This window comes from Gopherus flavomarginatus, chromosome 19 (assembly GCF_025201925.1).
Source record: "Gopherus flavomarginatus isolate rGopFla2 chromosome 19, rGopFla2.mat.asm, whole genome shotgun sequence".
Lineage (NCBI taxonomy): Eukaryota > Metazoa > Chordata > Testudines > Testudinidae > Gopherus > Gopherus flavomarginatus.
The window spans coordinates 1,199,622-1,220,843 of NC_066635.1; the positions used below are offsets into that span (position 1 = coordinate 1,199,622).

At 50.0% G+C, this 21,222-nt stretch overlaps 1 protein-coding gene across 4 annotated transcripts in view; it reads left to right on the forward strand.

The window, feature by feature from the left end:
• The first annotated feature begins 15,610 nt into the window (after positions 1–15,610).
• STX1A (syntaxin 1A) overlaps positions 15,611–21,222 on the forward strand; it is a 251,783-nt gene continuing 246,171 nt past the window's right edge. For all 4 annotated transcript variants that reach the window (XR_007770371.1, XR_007770372.1, XM_050929224.1 and 1 more), the window contains exon 1: positions 15,611–15,694. Coding sequence is in view for 2 of the 4 variants with exons in the window: in XM_050929224.1 (XP_050785181.1) it covers positions 15,665–15,694 (30 nt within the window). In the remaining 2 variants the exon portion in view is untranslated. The remainder of the gene's footprint in view (positions 15,695–21,222) is intronic.

The following is a 21,222-nucleotide window of genomic DNA, read 5'->3' on the forward strand; positions in this document are numbered from 1 at the left end:
CCTGGTGAAACTGAGTGAGGGTGAGAGAGAGTGAGTGATGGAGGGAAGGAGCGAGCAGGGGCAGGGCCTTGCAGCAGGGGCGGGACAGGGGTGTTTGGTTCTGCACAGTTAGAAAGTTGGCAACCCTACATAGGAGCCTGCCCAGTGCAGGCTCTTCTGGGCCTGGTTGTGGTCAGCTTGGCATGCCAATCAATTCCAATCTGGAGGTGGGGGGCTCTAGTACCAGCTGGCATTCTCAGTGGTAATTACAATCTTTGCCTCTGTGAGCTGGGCTGAGGAAGCCCCAAACTGGCGGAGCTACATAACAGTTTGTTGCTAGCCTGCAGCTGCCATGTCCTATTTATGTGGGAGTCTGCTGGAGCCCCAAACTCAGCAGCCAGGTACATACTGGCAGGTTTGGTCTGTTGTCTTCTTCCTTTCTCCAAAGCCACCCTCCTTTGCTTTTGCTCAGGAAGCCACAGCACAAGGCTCAAATTAGCGCTGTTGTTCTTAGTTCAGAGCAGAGGGGAGGGAGAGGCACCTCTCTTGGCATGCCTTCTCATCCCTCCTCCGCCCCCTTCCTGGAGTACAGCTGAGGGGAGGCAGAGAAGGCTGGAGAAACACAAAAGCACAGGAAGAAGGTGGACTTCATAAGCCATCTTGGTGGGAGGCATCGTGGGTGTGATTACAAAGGGAGCAGCGTCTCCTCTGGAAACACAAAATGATCTTGTCATGCAGCTGATTTAAACTCTGTTAGTGCTGAAGAGAAACTTGCTCCAGATCCCCCCATTTATTATTCTGCAGGCTAGTCAGGTCACAGCATGGGCCCCTGAGCTACCATTAGGACTTCAGTTCCTGTGGCAGATGGCTTAAACAGACCCCAAGAGAGGCAGTAGGGTGCGTCACCATGACACCAGGGGGCTGATTTGGACAAAGATCAGACCTAAAAATAAGTCCTGGAACTGCCTAATCTGCCTTGTTCTTCAGAGACTGAGGCTGCATTTCTGGGCCTAGCAGGCTTCTTGACAGGTGCAGCGGGTTGCCTGGCACAGAGAATGTTACAGCTAATATCTGGCACGACACACTATAGAAGCTTTTATTCCATAAGTGATGACCTGAGTGTCCACTGAAGTCACTGTGCAGAAAGGACATGCCTCGTCTAATGGAAGAGCAGGCCTGTTCCCAGTGCATTGTGGATACAGGAGAACCTCATGGCTACTGACACCTCACGAATGGAGGTTGTGAGTAACTCTGAACAAAACTTTATGGTTCTTTCAAAAGTTTACAACTGAACATTGACTGAATACAGCTTTGAGACTTTACTATGCAGAAGAAAAATGCTGCTTTCAACCATCTTAATTTAAATGAAATAAGCACAGAAACAGTTTCCTTGACATTTTTTTTTAATTTCCCTTTATTTTTTTAGTACTTTATGTTTAACTCAGTACTGTACTGGATTTGGTTTTTTTGGTCTCTGCTGCTCCTGATTATGAATGGGTTCCAAATGAGGTGTATGGTTGATCAGTCAGTTCATAACTCTGGTGTTCATAACTCTGAAGTTCTACTGTAGTTGGGGCAGCCTAGTAAGGGGGCCACTTAGGCACCTTTCACTGTATAATACAGCATCCTACCTGGCTTAACTACAGTGCACATTGCACGTGTACAAAGAGCAGCTGGGGGTTGAAATGGACTCACACTTGGACTTGCATGGCTATTACTCTATGAAACAGGAACTGTGCCTCAAGCCCGTTGAGAGAGAGCACAGGAGGCCTGGTGGATGGCTCCTTAAACACACATCTGCATTTTCAGCCACTCTACCTGTTTGATCCTGCTTAATGCTTCCTGGGAGGTGCTGAGTGCCCTGAACCCACTTGGGTGCATTGTGGGTCTGTGGCTTGGCAGTGCCTTTACTACATATCTTGATGAGATTTATTTTGAATAACAATCAGCATTTCTGCAACACTCTTCACATGCAAACATTAATTCAGGCCGAGCGCAGAGTAGCACAGGATCCTGATTAGGGCCTCTAGGTGCTACCACCAGTGCAGAGGGATACTAAATAACAAGGGTCACTAATTTTCCTAACGCTCCTGGAAAGGGCACGTTATTCTCTGCTTTGCAGGTAGGGAAATCAAAACCAAAAGGAGCTAGTTTGAACACCTGCAGCTCCCATTGACTTCTGAAACGTGCCCAGATTGCCTATGGACAGACAGGGAGCCAGCGGCAGAGCCAGGAACAGGGTCTGTGGGTTCAGAGTGGCCCAGCTCTTTCCAGACCATGCTCTGCTCAGGCCTTGCAAACACTGCCCAACATTTTCAAACAATCAGGGGGCCGCACGTTAAACACTTAAGTCCGAGGCACCGAGAGCGTTTCATAGTATTCTGTTTATTCAAAATTCCCCTTTTCCTTTGCCACACATGAAACCAAACTAACCCACGGTTCCCTTGCCATTTGCTTAGTGCCCAAAAGAATGACCAGATAACCCTTGTGGGCCCCTCTAGCCGTCTGGTTCAATGACTTCCCCATGCCTCTTCCCTGCTGCTTGGGGTTTCAGTACATCAGCGCAGGGCCTGTTGGATGGCCGTAGTGTCTCAGCCTCATGCATAAATCCTGTTTTGAGTCCATCAACCACAGTGGAAAGAGATATTGCTTGACAAGGAGAAATGCCACAAAGACTCAGGTATTCCTGTTCCATTTGGGGGTGAAATGGGGTGAGTAAAACCCCAATATTCATACCTAGCTCTGTGCCAGAGAGTCTAATGAGTACAGATGGTCCCAGTTTAGCCTGAGGGGACCAGCACACCTCTTCTTAAGGCCAGCAGCAGTATTTGTCCGTGGCTGTGGAAGCTCCTGTGCTTGCTTGTTCCCCACTTTGCTCTGGCCTTCTTCCAGTCCTGCCTCGCTCTGCTCCAACCATTGTCTCATTCCAGGTAAGCTAGCTTTTCCCCTCAGCTCCAATCCCTGACTTCTGGCTCTGACCTCTGCCCCTCAGCTCCGATTCAGGATGTCCAACTCCTGCTCCAACCACTAGGCATGACTCGTACTCCAGTCACAAAGCACCCTGGTCCCTGACACCTAGCCAGAGATTGATCCGAGTGGCGATCAGTCTCAAGGAGGCCACATCCCTTTGTGGGATTTACCATGACAATGATGATGACTGACACCAATGGTACAACTTGTATGGGGAAGGTAAGCATGTGCCAGGGCCAGCTCCAGGCCCCAGCACGCCAAGCGCGTGCTTGGGGCGGCATGCCGTGGGGGACACTCTGCCAGTTGCCGGGAGGGTGGCAGGAGGCTCTGGTGGACCTCCTGCAGGCATCCCTGTGGAGGGTCCGCTGCTCCCGCTGCTCCAGTGGAGCATCCGCAGGCATGCCTGTGGGAGGTCCACCGGAGCCGTGGGACCGGCGAGCGGCAGAGCGCCCCCTGCAGCGTGCCGCCGTGCTTGGGGCAGCCAAATGGCTAGAGCCAGCCCTGGCATGTGCGTAAGCATTCATGGCATCAGGGGCTGCAATTTTATTTGTATTAAAGGTTTCTTTTAGTGGCATAACATCTTTGTCCCTTCAGAACAAAACAGTGATAGCAGTGGAAGCGATTGAGATTTTCAGTACATTCACTAAGTCATTGGGAGCTGTTTTATGCCCCACACGAACATTTTCAGAAACAGAAGCTGAAGTTAGACTCCAGTTCAGAGCTCATATTGAGAGGCCAAAGGGTGGTACTGGGATGGCTTAGGAGCACAAGTCCCATTGCCTTCCAGCCATGATGGAGAAGTGTAGCTTGATGGAAGTGTGCCAGCTTTCTCGGCTTGTGGCGGCTCAAGGCATGGGAAGGCAGTGGTGAGTATAAATAAAGCACAGGGTATTTTCTTTTTCATTTAGCATTTGGTTAGTGGTGTTCTCACAGTAAAGACATTCATGCTATTGTGATGCTGACTCTCATCCCTGCTGCCAATGATGTCAATCTTCACTGCCTACTTGTGACATTTTCAAACAAGCACCTTTATGCTTCCTCCCACTCCGCCCCTCACTTGGGAGGAGCTCCCCTGGAACATCCAGGAAACCACCTGATTTCCCTCCTTCAAATCCCTCCAGTGCTGTGATGCCAACAAAACCTTCACAACCAGGCAGCTGGTGTGCTGAGACCACTGTCTGCCATGCTGATCAGTATTGCCTCATTGTTTTCTTGGGCTCCCCGTCTGTCTGTCTCCAACTGTTGTCTCTTGTTTTAGATTGTAAGCTCTCTGGGTAGGGACCATCTTTCTGTACAGGTCCTGGCACAGTAGTTCCTTGGTGATACACTTATTATTAATGTCCTAATGTCCTTTTCCAGCAGAGATGAACATTATAAGTGTGAAATTTCTTAGTAGAAAAAGTCTTTATTCTGAAATTCTTTTAACAATCTGGAAACTGATTAAAGAAACAAGCACAAAATATCCATGTAGCAATTTAAGATTATCAATAGGCTTTGCAGAATTTGATTTTTAGTTTTTGATAATTTTGACAATGTTTATTTAAAAGCTATTTTTTAGCTTTTCATTTATTTAAATGTTCACAGTTGCAGGATATTGTGGGGCTCAGATAATAATTATGTAATTAGAAGAAGACACAGATTCAAAAAGTTAAAGCTTTAATAACTGTTAAAACATAAATTGTATATTTTGACATGTGACTCTGACAAAGTAAATATCCTTAAACTCTAATATGTTTCTCAAGCAGCATTGCCCTTACCTTGCCTATCTGTAAGTTTCGATTATTACTGATGGAAATATTTTTTCATCAGTTTCTGTGTGTACAGTGAAATCAACATTTATTGACATTTACTGATAAAAATGTAATCCCCCCCAGCTCAACTATAAGCCTGGGAAGAAAATGAAGAACTAGCGACATGCAAGTAAAAAAGCCGATTTAGATAAAAATTAACAATCATGATTTAAATGTATTAAATTTTTTTTTGTTTTAAATCAGGATTTTTATACTCTTGTAGCTTCAGCTGTCTTGGCTCTTCTGATAGCTTAGGTGGGCGACCTACGATACTGTTTAAGCCCTGCAGGTGGCAGCATGTCCTCACTACTGGGTTACAAGAGGTCAGTGGCTTTTTACCGTGCTGAGACCACAGCTGTCCATAATACTGCTGTATGTTTTCTCTGAATACTGTGTTGGTGCCTCAGTGTCCCCATGGCAGTTCTTAAGTATCTGGCAGAGTCAAGGGCCAGTGCACCTAAATGCCTGACCCTCTGTCTCCTAGCAACTGATGGCCTGGGCCCCTCCTCTGCAAAGGTGCCAGCTGAAGGTATTGGAGACAAAGGGATCAGGTGACCTCCTGGCCCGGGAAAGGGGCTGAGCAGAGAGAAGGGGCTGGGAGGGGTTGTTAGTCTGGAGCTGGCTGGGGTCGAGTGAAGTGCAGACCTGAGGGTCTGGCTCACTGACCCCCAGAATGGACCCAGCCGAGGGGTCCGGTTCGCTGTACCTACAAGCTCTGTTATAGACCCTGTTCCTGTCGTCGAATAAACCTCTGTTTTACTGGCTGGCTAAGAGTCACGTCTGACTGCAAAGTAGGGGTGCAGAACCCGGTGGCTTCCCCAGGACCCCGCTGGGGTGGACTCGCTGTGGGAAGCGCACGGAGGGGCAGAGGATGCTGAATGCTCCAAGGAGAGACCCAGGAGGTGAAGCTGTGTGAGCTTCTTGCCCTGAACAAGTCTGCTCCTAGGGAGAGGAGGCTCCCCAAAGTCCTGACTGGCTTGGTGGGGAGCATTTCCAGAGCATCACCCGGTGACTCCGTGACAATCACCCAATTCCCTCCTGTTCCTTACAAACATGATTTGCTTTTGCCTTTGGTTTGGGGTCCTAGTTGGAGCATGAGTTCTTCTCATTGAGCTAGCCACCTGGCCCCATTAGAGGCAGCTGGCCCGGCATCAGGGACATGTTGGACAATGTACACCACGCTCACCTAGGGACCCTGCTGTAAACTTGAATGGGATTCTTGTGAAGGCATCACCATCTCTTGCTCACGGCATGCAGCAACAGAGGGAAATTGAACAGGAAGCGTTATCCTCTGGATAAAGGGGAAAGGCCAGCCAGTGTCACCTTGTACCATTCATAGCCTATAGATAAAAGAGGATGGCTCCAGTGTGGGACAGAATATGGCTCTTAAATACCTTCTTATTCTGGCCATCCAAATCTTGTTTCCTATAAAACCTTCACCATCACCTGGATTCAGTTATAGGCCCTGGGACTTACTCTGGGGCCAGAATGGAACCAACATCCTCTCCCAGTAAAGGTACCAGTCACCTCTCTCTTTCCCTCTTGTACAGTCACCATGAGTTGGATCATCTAGTCCAGCGGATCTCAACCTGTGGGCCGCATGTGGCCCAATTAGCATAAAGCTGTGTGCTAAAGGCCACTGAGCCACACAGCGGGTTGGGTCTGGGGCTGCCTACCGGCCAGCCAGTCCCACCCAACAGGGGTCCAGGGTCGGGGCTGGCCGCCGGCCCCGCCCAGCGGGAGTCTGGAGTCAGGTCTGGGGCTGCCACCCTGCCACCCAGCCCCATGTGGTGGGGTCCAGGGTCACTGCTGCCTGGCCCCCCGCCTGAGACTCTGCTCCTGGCCCCACCGTGGAGGGGTCTCTGGGTGGGAAGCACTGGGCATGGGGGGCATCTGGGGTCTTTGGGGGTGATTCAAGGGGCCCGCTGTGGTTCTCAACCTGCAGCCCAGGCCCAGCCCCGGGGAGAGGAGCCTCTCCCCTGGCCCAGGCCTGCCAGAACTGCTACAGCTGGGAAGAGGCGCTTCTCTCCTAGCCCCGAGTTGCTGCAGCGAGAGAGTGCTAGGGGGGGAATCCTCTATCCCTGCCGCAGCCTTGGGGCAGACTTTACCCTAAAGCCCTCATCCTTGGCCCCATCTCAGAGCCCGCACTCCAACCCTCTGCCCCTGCCCGCACCCTGAGCCCCTTATCCCCAGCCAGAGCCCACACACTCCCACCCCCACCATATTGGTGCACATAACAAAATTCTGCACATGGATGTAAAAACTTAGAGAGAACTCTGATGGTGATCTGTTCAAAGGATGTCCCCACCATCAGCAAGGGCATCAGGGGGGCCTTCGGGGTTCCTACAGGTGCCACCCACTGGTATTTGGGGCAGGATACGCAAAAGTTCTTAACATCCTGGTGCACCCCAGAAGAACTGGGCCGGTATTCAGGCTAAGGTCTTCTCTTGGCCCAAATGGCCAGTGGCTGGGACATCATGGGCCATCCTCAACCCCGCCCATCGATGACAACAGGGTACAACCAGCTTGGATTGGCGCTTGTGGGTGTGAGGGTCCTGGGAAACCTGGCAGAGGCATTCATCATCAAGTCCGAAGCATGGCCACTGAGTTGCGCATCATGGGTCTGTAGCAACACCATTGACATAGGCCAACTGGTCATAGGCAGCTCTTCTCCAACTGAGCTGGAAGGCCTGTCTTTTATATTTCCAGTTCCTGTCTCGCCCCTCTGCTTCTGGCAGTGCGGCCAGCCGTGGTTCTCTCCATCAGGGCGGGAATAACACAGGGTTTAGTTTGCTCAGAGTCTCACCAGCAGCAAGTTTCTCTGGCTAAGGTGCTCTCTGGTGAAGCAAATACGGAATGCATCTCTGCATTCTGGAGTACTGTATCCAGTTCTGGGCCGCACACTAGAAGAAAGAGGTGGAAAAATTGGAGAGTCCAGCGGACAGCAACAAAAAATGATTAGGGGGCTGGAGCACATGACCTATGAGGCGATGCTGAGGGAACTGGTTTAGTCTGCAGAAGAGAAGAATGAGGGGGGATTTGATAGCTGCTTTCAACTACACCTCTACCCCGATATAATGCTGTCCTCAGGAGCCAAAAAAATCTTACTACATTATAGGTGAAACTGTGTTATATCGAACTTGCTTTGATCCACTACAGCGTATAGCCCCGCCCCCCAGAGCACTGCGTTATATCTGAATTCATGTTATATCGGGTTGCGTTATATTGGGGTAAAGGTGTACCTGAAAGGGGGTCCAAAGAGGATGGATCTAGACTGTTCTCAGTAGTGGCAGATGACAGAACAAGGAGCAATGGTCTCAAGTTGCAGTGGGGGAGGTTTAGGTTGGATATAAGGAAAAACTTTTTCACTAGGAGAGTGGTGAAACCTAGTTACCTAGGGCTTCCTTAGAGATATTTAAGGTTATGCTTGACAAAGCCCTGGCTGGGATGATTTAGTTGAGGATTGGTCCAGCTTTGAGCAGGGGGCTGGACTAGATACCTCCTGAGGTCCCTTCCAATCCTGATATTCTATGATTCTATGATTCTTTCTCTCCCCTTCCTTCCCAGCTGTGATCCCTGGCAAAGGCTCCAAGATGGGATAGGTGTCCTCAAGGCTACATTTGGGGGCCAACAGGAAGCTTAACCCTTCCCTTGCTGTGCCCCATGGGAGACCTGGGTTTTTATCTTGCTGGGAGAAGATGGGGCGAGTTTTGCTCCTTTCCTGAGTTGCTCAGTCAAAAATCAAAGCTGTTTGACAGCTTGGCTTCTGTCTTGTGTTTTCCTGTCAGGCAGAGAGTTGCAGAACAGGCTTGCCATGGCTCTTGGCACCCCGCACATGGGGCCCGTGTTTGTCCCAACCCTGTGATGTGTCCACACCCACTAGGGCCCTCCCCTAGAGGCATCTGGGTGGCCCCATCACCATTCCTCCTGGACCAGGGTGGGTCTCTCGCATCTTCAGTCCCTGTCTTTGGGAGGGGCAAGGTCTGTCCCAAAGGAGGGAGGACTCAGCCCCCAACCATGCTTCTGCATGGGGCTGCATCCTAGCAAGTTCCACAAGTTCACATTTCACCTTTCACATGAATGAGAGGAGGGGGTCCAGAAATGTAGCCAGATGCGGCACGGGAGCTCTGAAAAGAGTGAGTCACTAATAACATCTGTAAGAGTCTGATCATAAGTTACACAGTGAAGTGTATCCTTTGCATCTCAGTTGGTGTAGCTCAGCTAATACCCCTACCCTAATCTCTCTAGCTATCCTCATACCACCCATCTATCCAACTGTCCTTCTATCTAGGTATCCTCATACACACCCATCATCTATCTGTCCATCTATCCCCATACACACCCCTCTCCATCCATCTATCCCCATACACACCCATCCATCCATCCATCTATCCATCCCCATACAAATTATCTATCTTCATACACACCCCTCTATCTCTCTATCTGTTAATGCTGCTGCATCCAGTGCTGGGCTGCACCGTGAGGAAATGCCATTTGTTTCTCACTCCAGTTGCTGTTCGTTCTTGACGAAGTGTGGATTTAGGGTTAGGATTAGGCTGCTCAAATACACCTTTGCATAGAGCCACAATGCTGCTGGTAAAATTATGCATATCATTCTCTGTTCAAGCATTCTGAGCTCTGAATGCAGAAGTATTGGTGGAGTTTAATAAAGCTGCTACAAAAATAAATCCCAAGGTGTTTAACAAAGCTAACAAGTAATATTTCAAACTCGATGACAATCACAAAACTCTCCATGCAGTGCACCACTCAACTGAATAACCAGATCATATAGACTAAAGTAGTACCCCCAGATCAAACCCACTCTTACTCCGCCTCTCAGTTCTCCAAATGCCAAGGACTTGCCTCCTCCGTGCCTTCCTTATTGTGAATCCTTTCCCGCATTTCAGAGCTTCACACGATTCGTCTCCATTTGCAGAAGAATATACTCTTAGATGAGAGAGCTCTTAAAGATACTGGGGCACACACACATCCCTGGCTTAGTCAGTGCAATTACATCCGGAGGAGGGGGATTTGGCCCATTCTGTTCAATAAAGAGCTGTGCATTTGAAAAGGGGGCTTGAAGTCCCCTGGGCTGGGGGAGGGGCTCCTCTCCCCTGGGCCAGGCCACACAGCTCCTTTCCCCAGCAGCTCTGGTGGGGCTGGGCTGGGGGAGGGGCTCCTCTCCCCTCCTGTGCAGCCACACAGCTTACAGGGAACGTAGGTCACCATGGATCTGCTAGGACCCCTCGTGAAGAGTGCTGAGGGCTATTGCTACATCCTGGTAGTCAAGGTCTATGCTACACGCTTCCTTGAGGCCATCCCTTTGTGTCCCCTCCGCCGCACAGAGCATCTCTGCTGACTTGCTGAGCTTCTAAAAATCTTTGCTCTGGTAGGCTTACCTAGTGACATCCTAACTGACCAGGGGACCAATTTCACCTCCCAGCTGCTCTGTGAAGCTTGTGGCCTTCTAGGGATCCAGAAATTATGAACCTCGGTTTACCACCCTCAGACACATGGCCTCATTGAGTGGTTCACTCAGACCCTCGCGGGGATGTTACGCAAATCCCCCCCGGAGGACTTGCGCTATCGGGACTGACTCCTCCCACCTTTGCTGCTTGCCATTTGGGAGGTACTGCAAGCCCACATCCAGTTTTCCCCATTTGAGCTGCTTTACGGGTACCAGCTGCAGGGGCTGCTAGATCTGATATGGGAGACTTAGGAGCAGACCCCATCCCTAACCCAGGGACTCCTTCAATACGTCATGTGACAGTGCACGAGAACCTGACACAAGCCGGGGACCCAGCGAAGGAAAACCTGCAGGCTGCCCACAGGGGCCCAAGCCTGAACCTACAACCAGGGAGCCTGAGCATGGACCTTTGAACCTGGGGACCAGATCCTTGTTTTGTTCCCCTCTGAGGAGTCCACACTGGGGGTCTGCTGGCAAGGCCCCTAAGAAGTCATCCTCCTTTCTCTGTTAGACTGAAGAACCCATTATTAACTATTTGATCCCCATGTAGGTGCTTAATATAGGCTGTAATCAAGTTGCCCCTTAACCTTCTCTTTGTTAAACTAAACAGACTGAGTTCCTTGAATCTATCGCTACAAGGCACGTTTTTCAATCCTTTCATCATTCTCACAGCTCTTCTCTGAACCCTCTCCAATGTATCAATATTCTTCTGGAACTGCGGCCATCAGAACAGCACACTGTTTCAGTAGCAGTCACACCAGTGCCAAATGCAGAAGTAAGTGTTTGACTTAGTACCACACCACATTCAGATTATAAAATTAGCATTGTAAAAATCAATATAGCCTTTATTATCTGGATTAAAAACTCACTGACAGATCAGAAAATCTAATTGTTTATGGGGAATTGTAAAAAAGTGGGATTGTTTCTAGTGGGGCCTTGAGGAGATCAGTTCTTTGCCAATATTATTTAATATTTGTATCAGTGATATGGATTAAGACATCAAACCACTGATGACAACATATGCAGACAACACAAGGATGGCACAGATACAGAGTGAACTGGATTGCTTGGTAAGCCAGCTCCACCGAACATGCACTGTAATATGGCCAAATGCAGTTTTCTACATTTAGGAACAAGCAGGCCATACTTACAGGACAGGAACTCTACTTCTGGAATGCAGAGACTCTGACATGGATTAGGGCTCACGGTGGTTAATTAACTGAGCTGGGCTCCCAGTGTGATGCTGTGGTGTTCATATGACACTTGGCTAAGCAAACGGGAATACCAGGTAGGAGTAGAGAGGTGTAGTTACCTCTGTATACAGCACTGGTGAGACTACTATTGGATTAGTGTGTGCCATTCTGGTGTCCATACTTTTAAAACAATGATGAAAAAGTAAATATATTTCAGAGAAGAACTATGGCAGGGGTGGCCAACCTGAGCCTCAGAAGGAGACAGAATTTACCAATGTAGATTGCCAAACAGCCACAATAACACATCAGCACTCCCGCCACCATCAGCTTGCCATCCCAGTTCCCAGCACCTCCTGCCAACCAGCAGTCTCGCTGATTAGAGCCTCCCCCTCCCTCCCTGCACCTCCTGATCAGCTGTTTCGTGGCATGCAGGAGACTCTGGAGAGGAGGGGGAGGAGTGAGGGCACTGCAGGCTCAGGGGAGGGGGTGGGAAGGGGTGGAGTGGGGGCAGGGCCTGTGGCAGAGCCAGGGGTTAAGCAGTGAGCGCCCCTGGCACATTGGAAAATTGGTGCCTGTAGCTCCAGCCCCCAAATTGGTGCCTATATAAGGAGCCGCATATTAACTTCTGAAGAGCCACATGTGGCTCCGGAGCCACACGTTGGCCACCCCTGAACTATGGGAATGATTTGTGGCCTGGACAATATGCCTTACAATGAGAGACTAAAGGAGCTTAATCTATTTTGATTATGGAAGAGAAAGCTAAGAGTTGCCTTGGTCATGTTCTGTAAATGCCTACACACTGCCCTTAGGACAGAAGAATCCCATACACTGCTACAGGCTGGGGACCAACTGGCTAAGTGGCAGTTCTGTAGAAAAGGACCTAGGGATTACAGTGGACAAGAAGCTGGATATGAGTCAGCAGTGTGCCCTTGTTGCCAAGAAGGCTAACGGCATATTGGGCTGTATTAGTAGGAGCATTGCCAGCAGATCGATAGAAGTGATTATTCCCCTCTATTCGGCACTGGTGAGGCCACATCTGAAGTATTGCGTCCAGTTTTGGTCTCCCCGCTACAGAAAAGATGTGGACAAATTGGAGAGAGGGAGTCCAGCGGAGTGCAACAAAAATGATCAGGGGCTGGGTCACATGACTTATGAGGAGAGGCTGAGGGAACTGGGCTTGTTTAGTCTGCAGAAGAGAAGAGTGAGGGAGGATTTGATAGTAGCCTTCAATTACCTGAAGGGAGTTCCAAAGAGGATGGAGCTAGGCTGTTCTCAGAGGTGGCCGTGGCAGAACAAGGAGTAATGGTCTCAAGTTGCAGAGGGAAGGTCTATGTTGGATATTAGGAAACACTAGAAGGGTGGTGAAGCGCTGGAATGGGTTACCTAGGCAGGCAGTGGAATCTCCATCCTTAGAGGTTGACAAAGCCCTGGCTGGGATGATTTAGTTGGGGTTGGTCCTGCTTTGAGCAGGGTGTGGGATGACCTGAGGTCTCTTCCAACCCTAATCTTCTATGATTCTAAGGTTTCTCATAGTAGAGGGCTATCTAATCTAGTGCAGTCAACAACAATCAAACTGGCTATAAGACAGACATGTCTGACAGTGAGAGTATTTAACTACTCAAACACATTATTAAGGGATGTGGTGAATTCTGAATTCAGAGTCTCCCAGTGAATGAGTCTGGCTGTTTTTCTAAAAGATATGCCTTAATTTAATCACAGATTGCTGGATTAGATGCAGGAATGACTGGATGAAATTCTAAGGCCTGGTGCTGTGCAGGAGGTCAGACTAGAAATTAGATGACCATAATGGTCCTTTCTGGACTTAAAAAAAAAATCTATGAAAAATTTAACCACAGGGTGGCATACTAGAGTCATGCCATAGACCATGGAGTTTCTGAAACTATTCCCACATAAATAGCCTGCCTTCACTTTTCTAGGTTAGCTTTGTGAGAATGAGCACCATCTAATCAACAAATGTCCTGACTGCAAAACAAATATGAACAAAAGTGGCTTGCTAAATAATTAAGGATCCTTCCCAAGCTCCAAAACACAATGCAATCCCTTCCAGAGCCATTTAGACTTCAGTAATCACTCCCTAAACACAGTAGAATTAACAGCTTGCCCACAGTATCTTAGAAATGTCTGATTTTTATACAGCAAACTGTCAACTTATAATAGCCACCAATACAGATCCACACAAAATACACCTTTATTGGATTGGGACAACTCGACTGTGACTTTGGTTTTGAAGAAAATCATTTTAAATTTCAAATGATGCTCCAGAGTTGGGACTTTTTGTAAACCTAAGCTGCTAGATGGACTGGAGAGGCTGCAGAGGTTGGTAATACATGAAAGCTTCCAACATAAACTGCCAGTTACCTCAGAAAATATATATATTTACACAACAGATAACTAAGTGTAGGAATACATGCTGGTGAAACATCCCAGCAATTAACACTGACAGCCCAATGACAGGTTTGTACAGGCCTGACACGGAATATGTCACAACCAAGAAAGTAGAATCAGTTTTACTGTTAATATTTCTGCACGCAATGCAGAGAAGTCTAGTAGTGCTCTAGGAAAAGTCATTCTGAAAAGCATTAACTCATTTGGCTCATCATCCAAACTGGTGCCCCTGACATCTGTGGCTGTTCAGTAATAATTAATCCACCTTCTCAGCTAGAACAGTTTATCACCTTGAACAATAGCAGCCATTCACCAAATTACCGAGACTCTGGGCAATAACTTTTCTCTTTGATGTGATAAGTTCCTTGAAGTTGGGTCGCAAACAGTCAGCAGACTTTTCTCTTTCCAGGTCTTCAGCTTCTGAGGCTGCTCTACCAGTGAACAGGAGAGCTCAGTTGGGTGGGACCAAAGACACAATGGCACTATACAGATGCTTTTCCTGGCACTTTTCCTTTTACCATGTGTGCCCCTGTATCTCTGCTTGTCTTTGTGGGAAGACTGCTACCCTGGGGTTGGTTCATCCTGTCCATATAACATCACAAACCCCCAGAATCAGTGCCCCTCAGTTTACCTTCCTCAGGATCACCCCCAGTGTAACACACCTGGGTGAGGGGCACAGCTTGCTCAATCCACTGCAAACCCCAGGGATTGCTCCTCCACTGTAACCCCCATGGAGTTGCTGACTCCCACTTGAAATGCCCCCGAGATGGTTCCCCTCATTGCAACCCTGGGAATGCTCCCTGAAGGGTCAGCCTGCAGCTCTCCCCCTGGGATGGCCTCACTAGCTGGAGCCCCTCACCACTGCTTCCCCTACTACCTCTGCCCAGCACTTTGTGTTTGTTGTAAGCCCACACTGACTAGGGTTGCTACCCTCAGCGCATGCACTGCTCTCAGGGGTGCTTCCCTCTCCCCCGGGGTCACGCCCCAGCAGCACTGTGCCCATGCCCTCGCTCTCCCTGCTTAGCCATGCCACCCCTGGGACTGGTGCCCCTGAAGTAAACCCCTATTTGGCTCACCCCCCCACCCTGTGTAACCTCCCATATGGGCACACCCTCACCCAAGGGTAAATTCCCCCCATATCCCTAGGTGCAACCCACCCACAGGCATACCCTCACCCAAGGGTAAATCCCCCCCACCCCTTCCTGCAACCCCTTTGCCCCTGCATCCCTCACCCAAGGGTAAATCCCCCCCCAGGTGTAACCAGCCCTGCTGAAGTGTAACTCCACCCCCCAGTGTAGCCCCCCACTCCTGCACCCCCCACCCAAGGGTAAATCCCCTCCCAGGTGTAACCAGCCCTGCTGAAGTGTAACTCTGCACCCCAGTGTAGCCCCCCCTGCACCCCCCACCCAAGGGTAAATCCCCCCCCAGGTGTAACCAGCCCTGCTGAAGTGTAACTCCGCCCCCCAGTGTAGCCCCCCCTGCACCCCCCACCCAAGGGTAAATCCCCCCCCAGGTGTAACCAGCCCTGCTGAAGTGTAACTCCGCCCCGCAGTGTAGCCCCCCCTGCACCCCCCACCCAAGGGTAAATCCCCCCCCAGGTGTAACCAGCCCCGCTGAAGTGTAACTCCGCCCCCCAGTGCAGCCCCCCACCCCTGCACCCCCGTGGGACCCCCACGCGCACTCACACCTCCCAGCTGCCCCCGAGACCCCGCAGCCCCAGGCCGGTGCCCCCGATCCCTCGCTGCGCCCGGCGGCCCGGCCCGGCTGAGGCGCATGTGCCGCGCCTCCTCCCCCGCCCCCGATCGCGGCCGGAGCCGGGGAGGCAGCGCCGAGCCGAGCGGGTGCCGGGCGGAGCGAGCATGAAGGACCGAACGGGGGAGCTCCGCGCGGTGAGCGCCGGGCGGGCCCGGGGTGCGGGGGGGCCGGTCCTCCTGGGGGCGAGATGGGAGCGGGGGGGCCGGTCCCTCCTGGGGGCGAGATGGGGGCGGGGGGGCCGGTCCCTCCTGGGGGCGAGATGGGGGCGGGGGGGCCGGTCCCTCCTGGGGGCGAGATGGGGGCGGGGGGGGGGCCGGTCCCTCCTGGGGGCGAGATGGGGGTGGGGGGCTGGTCCTCCTGGGGGCGAGATGGGAGCTGGGGGCTGGTCCCTCCTGGGGGTGAGATGGGGTGTGTGTGGGGGAGATGGGGTGTGTGTGTGTGGGAGTTGGCCTCTCCTGGGGGTGAGATGGGTTGGGGGGGCTGGTCCCTCCTGGGGGTGAGATGGGTGTGTGTGGGGGAGATGGGGGGTGTGTGTGTGTGTAGGGGGGAGCTGGCCTCTCCTGAGGGTGAGATGGGGTAGGGTGACCAGATGTCCCCATTTTATAGGGACAGTCCTGATAATTGTTGCTTTTTCTTATATAGGCTCCTATTACCCCCCCATCCCAGTCCCAATTTTTCACACTTGCTATCTGGTCACCCTAGATGGGGGTGGGTGGGCTGGTCCTCCTGGGGGGGAGATGGGGTATGTGGGGGGGAGATGGGGTGTGTGGGGGCAGAGATGGCCTCCCCTGGAGGTGAGATGGGGGCTTTGGTGGGAGCTGGTCCCTCCTGGGGTGAGGAGGGGCAGAGGGCCTGGCCTCTTCTGGGGTGAGATGAGGGGTGTGGGAGGGAAGCTGGCCCCTCCTGGGAGTGAGATGGGGGCTGGCCTATCTTGGGATGGGAGGTGGAGGGAGGTGTATGTGGCTCTCTGACCCCCTGGATCCAGGCGTGCAAGAGTCGTACCCCTCTAGGGAGGTGTGTGTGTGTTGAGGTGACACTCCCGGATGCAGATGACCCCCAAGCACTCCTGTCGCCAGGGGGTGGCAGACCCTCAGCACCCCAACTTTGACAGCTCTGGCACATGGGATGATGACAGATTGTGTGTGTCTGGATGGGGTGGGTCTGGCATTTCTGGAAAGACGGAGGTGGTGTGAGGGGAAGTAGTTGCGTTTCTGCAGTGGGGTGGAGTGGCCAGGGAGGTTGTGTGAGTGAATGTGACAAACAAGTGATCAAACCCTAAACACATTGTGATGCTCCATCCCGGGCCAAGGTTTGGGGTATGGGTGTGTGGTGGTCACATCAAACCCTGTCATTGCTGGGTTGGGGCTTGGTGTGTATGTGTGTGGGGGACTGGATGTGTTGGAGCAAGAGGGGGCCTGCACTGGGGAGCTTGATGTGTTGTGTCTGCGTACAGAGGTGATCTGAAGTTTCTGTTTTGTATGCTCTGACAACATAGAGCTTGACATGGCAATGAAGTATTATTGAATGTGACACGCTTGCTGCAGGGTCTGGGTGGCCGATTGCGTGAGTGGCTCTGACACATTCGCAGGTGTGGAGGGAGGGCGCGCTTGTGTGAGTAGATTGTCATGACTAGAATAAAAAGTCTCCCCACATCCCATATGGCAAAGGAGGGCAGTAGCGCCGTGTAAGTTTTGACACCCTCTAGGGTAGGTGCAGCATACTCAGGGTGGGGAGAAGAGATGTGAACCTCTGTGAGAATGTTGGGGGTTGAGGGAGGGGAAAGACCTTGGGGGAGGTTGTGTAAGTGGACTTGACCCACTTGCTGGGGGTGAGAAGGTTGTGTGTGTGGGTCTAAAATTCTTCCCAGGAGCTGTGGGAGAGGCTGGCTGAATGGCTGTTCTGAGGAGTGGCAGATTGACAGGAGGCTGTAGGAATGGATCTGAATGTGCATTGAACAGTGTCTTCGTCCCTGATCCCACCTGTGAGGCTGCTTCACCTTGACTTCCAGAGGGCTTTCCATGGCTGCTGTGTGACTGTTCGAATCAGTTGGGCCAGGTTTTATTTGTAATATCATGGAATCATCAAAGTGTATGTGGCGCTGGGCCACATAAGCACTTTTGGGGAAGTGGGGTATAGCTTAGTGATTTGAGTATTGGCCTGCTAAACCCAGGGTTGTGAGTTCAATCCTTGAGGGGGCCATTTAGGGATCAGGGCAAAAATCTGACTGGGGAGTGGTCCTGCTTTGACAAGGGGGTTGGGCTAGATGGCCACTGAGGTCCCTTCCAACCCTGATATTCTATGATTCACCTGTTCTTGTCATCCTCCCTCTGGTTTTTGCTACACCCATGTGTTGCAGCTTGTACTCCCACACTGCTGCAGTTGAATCAATGCAGACAGACCCTTGTGACCACACAGAACCCCCTTAAAGTTAAGGGTCCATCCATGTGGATCCAGCTGTAGGATTGTAAGCTCTTTGGGTCAGGAACCATATCTTTCTGTGAGTTTATGCAGAACCGAGCATAATGTAGCCCAGATCTTCATTGGAGGGTCTGGGCACTATCCCATTATAAATAGTAACACCATTAACCCAGATTTTACCTGACTCTCTGCATCTCAGCAGGCATCTTTTGCCTACAGTCTGGAGAGTATTTATGCTTAGTTATGTTTCCTAGCAAAGGCATCTGCTTCAGAATGAAACTGAACAGAGTTGCTGAGGTTTTGCCTTCATAATGGTGCTTGGGGGCTACTTGCAGAAAAGTTCTTCCAAGAAGCTGGAGCAGATCCCCAGTGACAGAGAAATTAGAGATTGGGAATCTATACAAAAGATCTCGCAAATGATTTCAGATATCCAGACTGTTTTCCTTTGTGGAATTTCGTACCATTTCTCCTAGTTTAATTGTCCTTTTTGAGATCTATTGGTATTCTTGCTTTTCAGGTAATTGTAGTTTGATATTGTAGCTTTTTAGTTGCTATTTAACCCGGGTGTACATATTTAGCTATTTAACTCTTCATAAATCAGTCCCTCTGACCCTTACTCATTTCTATTTTTTCATTCTCTTTGGTTTGCAGGTATCGCTCAGATAATGAGGAACCAAGAGCTACATAGTAGTAGGCACAGATGCATTAGTGCCACTGAGACACTTTTGCTTTCTTGTTTCTGACCTGATAGTTGCAACTGTCCATTGCCATCATATCACACATTTTAATTTTCTCTTCACTATTGCCAGCATCCTGTGTATTCTGTGAACATGGAATTGTGCTGCAGAATCTCAGCTTTTCCTGAAGGTGGGGGGAAAGGGGAAATGGTGCTTCTTGCCTTCATAGTTGTGAAGATAACTGAAAATGTGAGACCAGTGTAACCAGTGTCAGGTTGTCTGCTCTGAGAGACGTGAACTGGCACATTCGGGTCCAACAGAGAGTTGGCTCAGAAACCTAACAATGCTACTTTAAATGGAGGCGTTAGCTTTGGCATTATTGGTCACGTTAAAAGAAACACTCAGTTAAGCTGCCAGCCTCATCCCGTTCCTCACCAGTTACCACAAGCCCAGCAGCTAAAACCTCTAGATTCCCCTTGATAACATCTATGATGCAGTTACTCATAGTCACCAAACCCCTGCACTGTGGCACATGAAAAACTGAACATGTGGTCAGGGCTTTGGAACTGTGCTCCGGCTCTGCTCCAGCTCCAGGCAAAAACCTGCAGCTCCACTGCTCCGGAGCTGCTCCGCGCTCCGGCTCCGGGCTCCGCTCCAAAGCCCTGCATGTGGGGACACAGTAAATGCACTTTGTCTATCAAAATAAATAACGCAAGGGCCACTGTCATAGTAGTGAACATTTATATCCTGGAAGCCCCCCAAAGGTCCCAGTCGGGACTGGAGCCCCATTGTACCGGGTGCTGTATAAATGGGTCAATTGCTGCTGCTGAACCAAAACATATTCTTCTTGTTTGTCCTGCCAAAATAGTGGTGATGCTTGTTCACAGGTCTGCCTCTTCTGGAGTCCTGAGTTCAAATGTGCAGCTAGGTCAGAAATAAGAATGAAGTAGGTTAATCAAAGTTTTACAGTGTTAGACACTAGTATAGAGCGACATTCCTGCTACTCCCCTCTCACCCATATTTTGAAATTAGCAAACTAGTGCAAATAGCAGTTTCTGCTCTAGGAAGTCCAAGGACTAGAGTAGATGGGGTGTGGGATGTGTGTCAGGGTTGAAGTCCACTGTCAGAGCTGTGATTGATGAACTCGCTCAGTGCCTGTCTGTGGAGTCTCTGCTGCAGGCAGTGCTGTTCCTCAGTTTCGTGAATGCTATTTGAAACGTGTTAATCCCAGATAGAGAGAGAAATCATTTAGGAATGATACAATGGGGTTAAACCTAGGATGAATAGAGGAAAATGAAGAAAAGGAAAATGTAGGCTGAGTGCCAGGGGAAAGTTGTAATGGTGAGCTCTATAGACTGTGCAATTGTCTCCCAAGGGAAGGGGTAGATGCCCTGCTACTTTGGACTCCTAAAACTGGGATGGATGGAAAACTATAAAACGTACAATAGGGAAGTCTCTCTCTTTTCGATGATTCTAAAACAGAAAGGCGTGTGTGTGTGTGTGTGTGTGTGTGTGTGTGTGTGTGTGTGTGTGTGTGTGTGTTTTGAGGGGGATGGATGAAGGAAAATTGCAGCCATTCTGTTCAACAGAAGCAATTGGAAAGCTCCCAAGGCAAGGAACTCTTCCTCTATGTACAGTGCTGACTGTGAAATAGGTTTGAAAATAGAGTTTTAAATAAAGAAATAAAGTCACATGAGTGCCCTGTTGGCAGCCTCTAGCTGGCTGAGGAGTGACACTGGCAGAGTATTTGAAATATTTATTTTTAAATATTAAAAAAAAAAAAAAAGAGAACGGGCCATTCAGTTTCTATCCTGCTGTGTTATTGGTTCAGCAACTGAATGAAATAAGCATAGCTTAATGTTGAACGTTTTTAAAGATTGTAAACATGAATGTCCTTCTGGTCCTGACAACAGCATTCCAGCAGGACTGTGTCTCAGTGGGACCCCTTCTCTGCCAGTATCATGCTGTGTGTGTCTTCAGCAAGATGGCTGCCACCAGGTGTATGCTTGGAAAAAACATTTTTAATTAAAGCCTTCAGCTGCAGATCCTTTCTGTTCTCTGAATGGCAGGAAGGGCTTCACACCCTGTGAACGTCTGAGCCAAATGGGAGCTGGTCTTTAAGCACCTGTGTGTCCCTAGAAGACAGCATTAAGGTCCCGTGGGCTGGGAATGTGTATCGTGATTAGAGATGAAAACCCTAGGGCTAGAGAAGCGAGAGGTGAAATTTCTGCAGTAGGTGCAAACAGCACGTCAGATAGGCAAAGCATGAAAGTAATGTTTATTTAAAGAAATGATAAAGGGGGCTCTATCTGGGGAGATCTACTCATTTGCTAGTGGTTCCTCTAATGAACTGAAGTTAAGAGGAGGCTAGGCTTTGCTTTGCCTGTACTTGAGATGCAGGTCTCTCTAGCCAGCCTCATTAATGATCTGGGCCAATTTTTTCTCATTTTCATTGAACTTGTAAATTGAGCTAGTAAGAAGATGAAAAAATGGCTTCAATCAAAGCAAAAGGAGAACAGCACAAGGGTTCTGCTGCCCCATAGGCTGTAGCATTGCATTTTAATGGG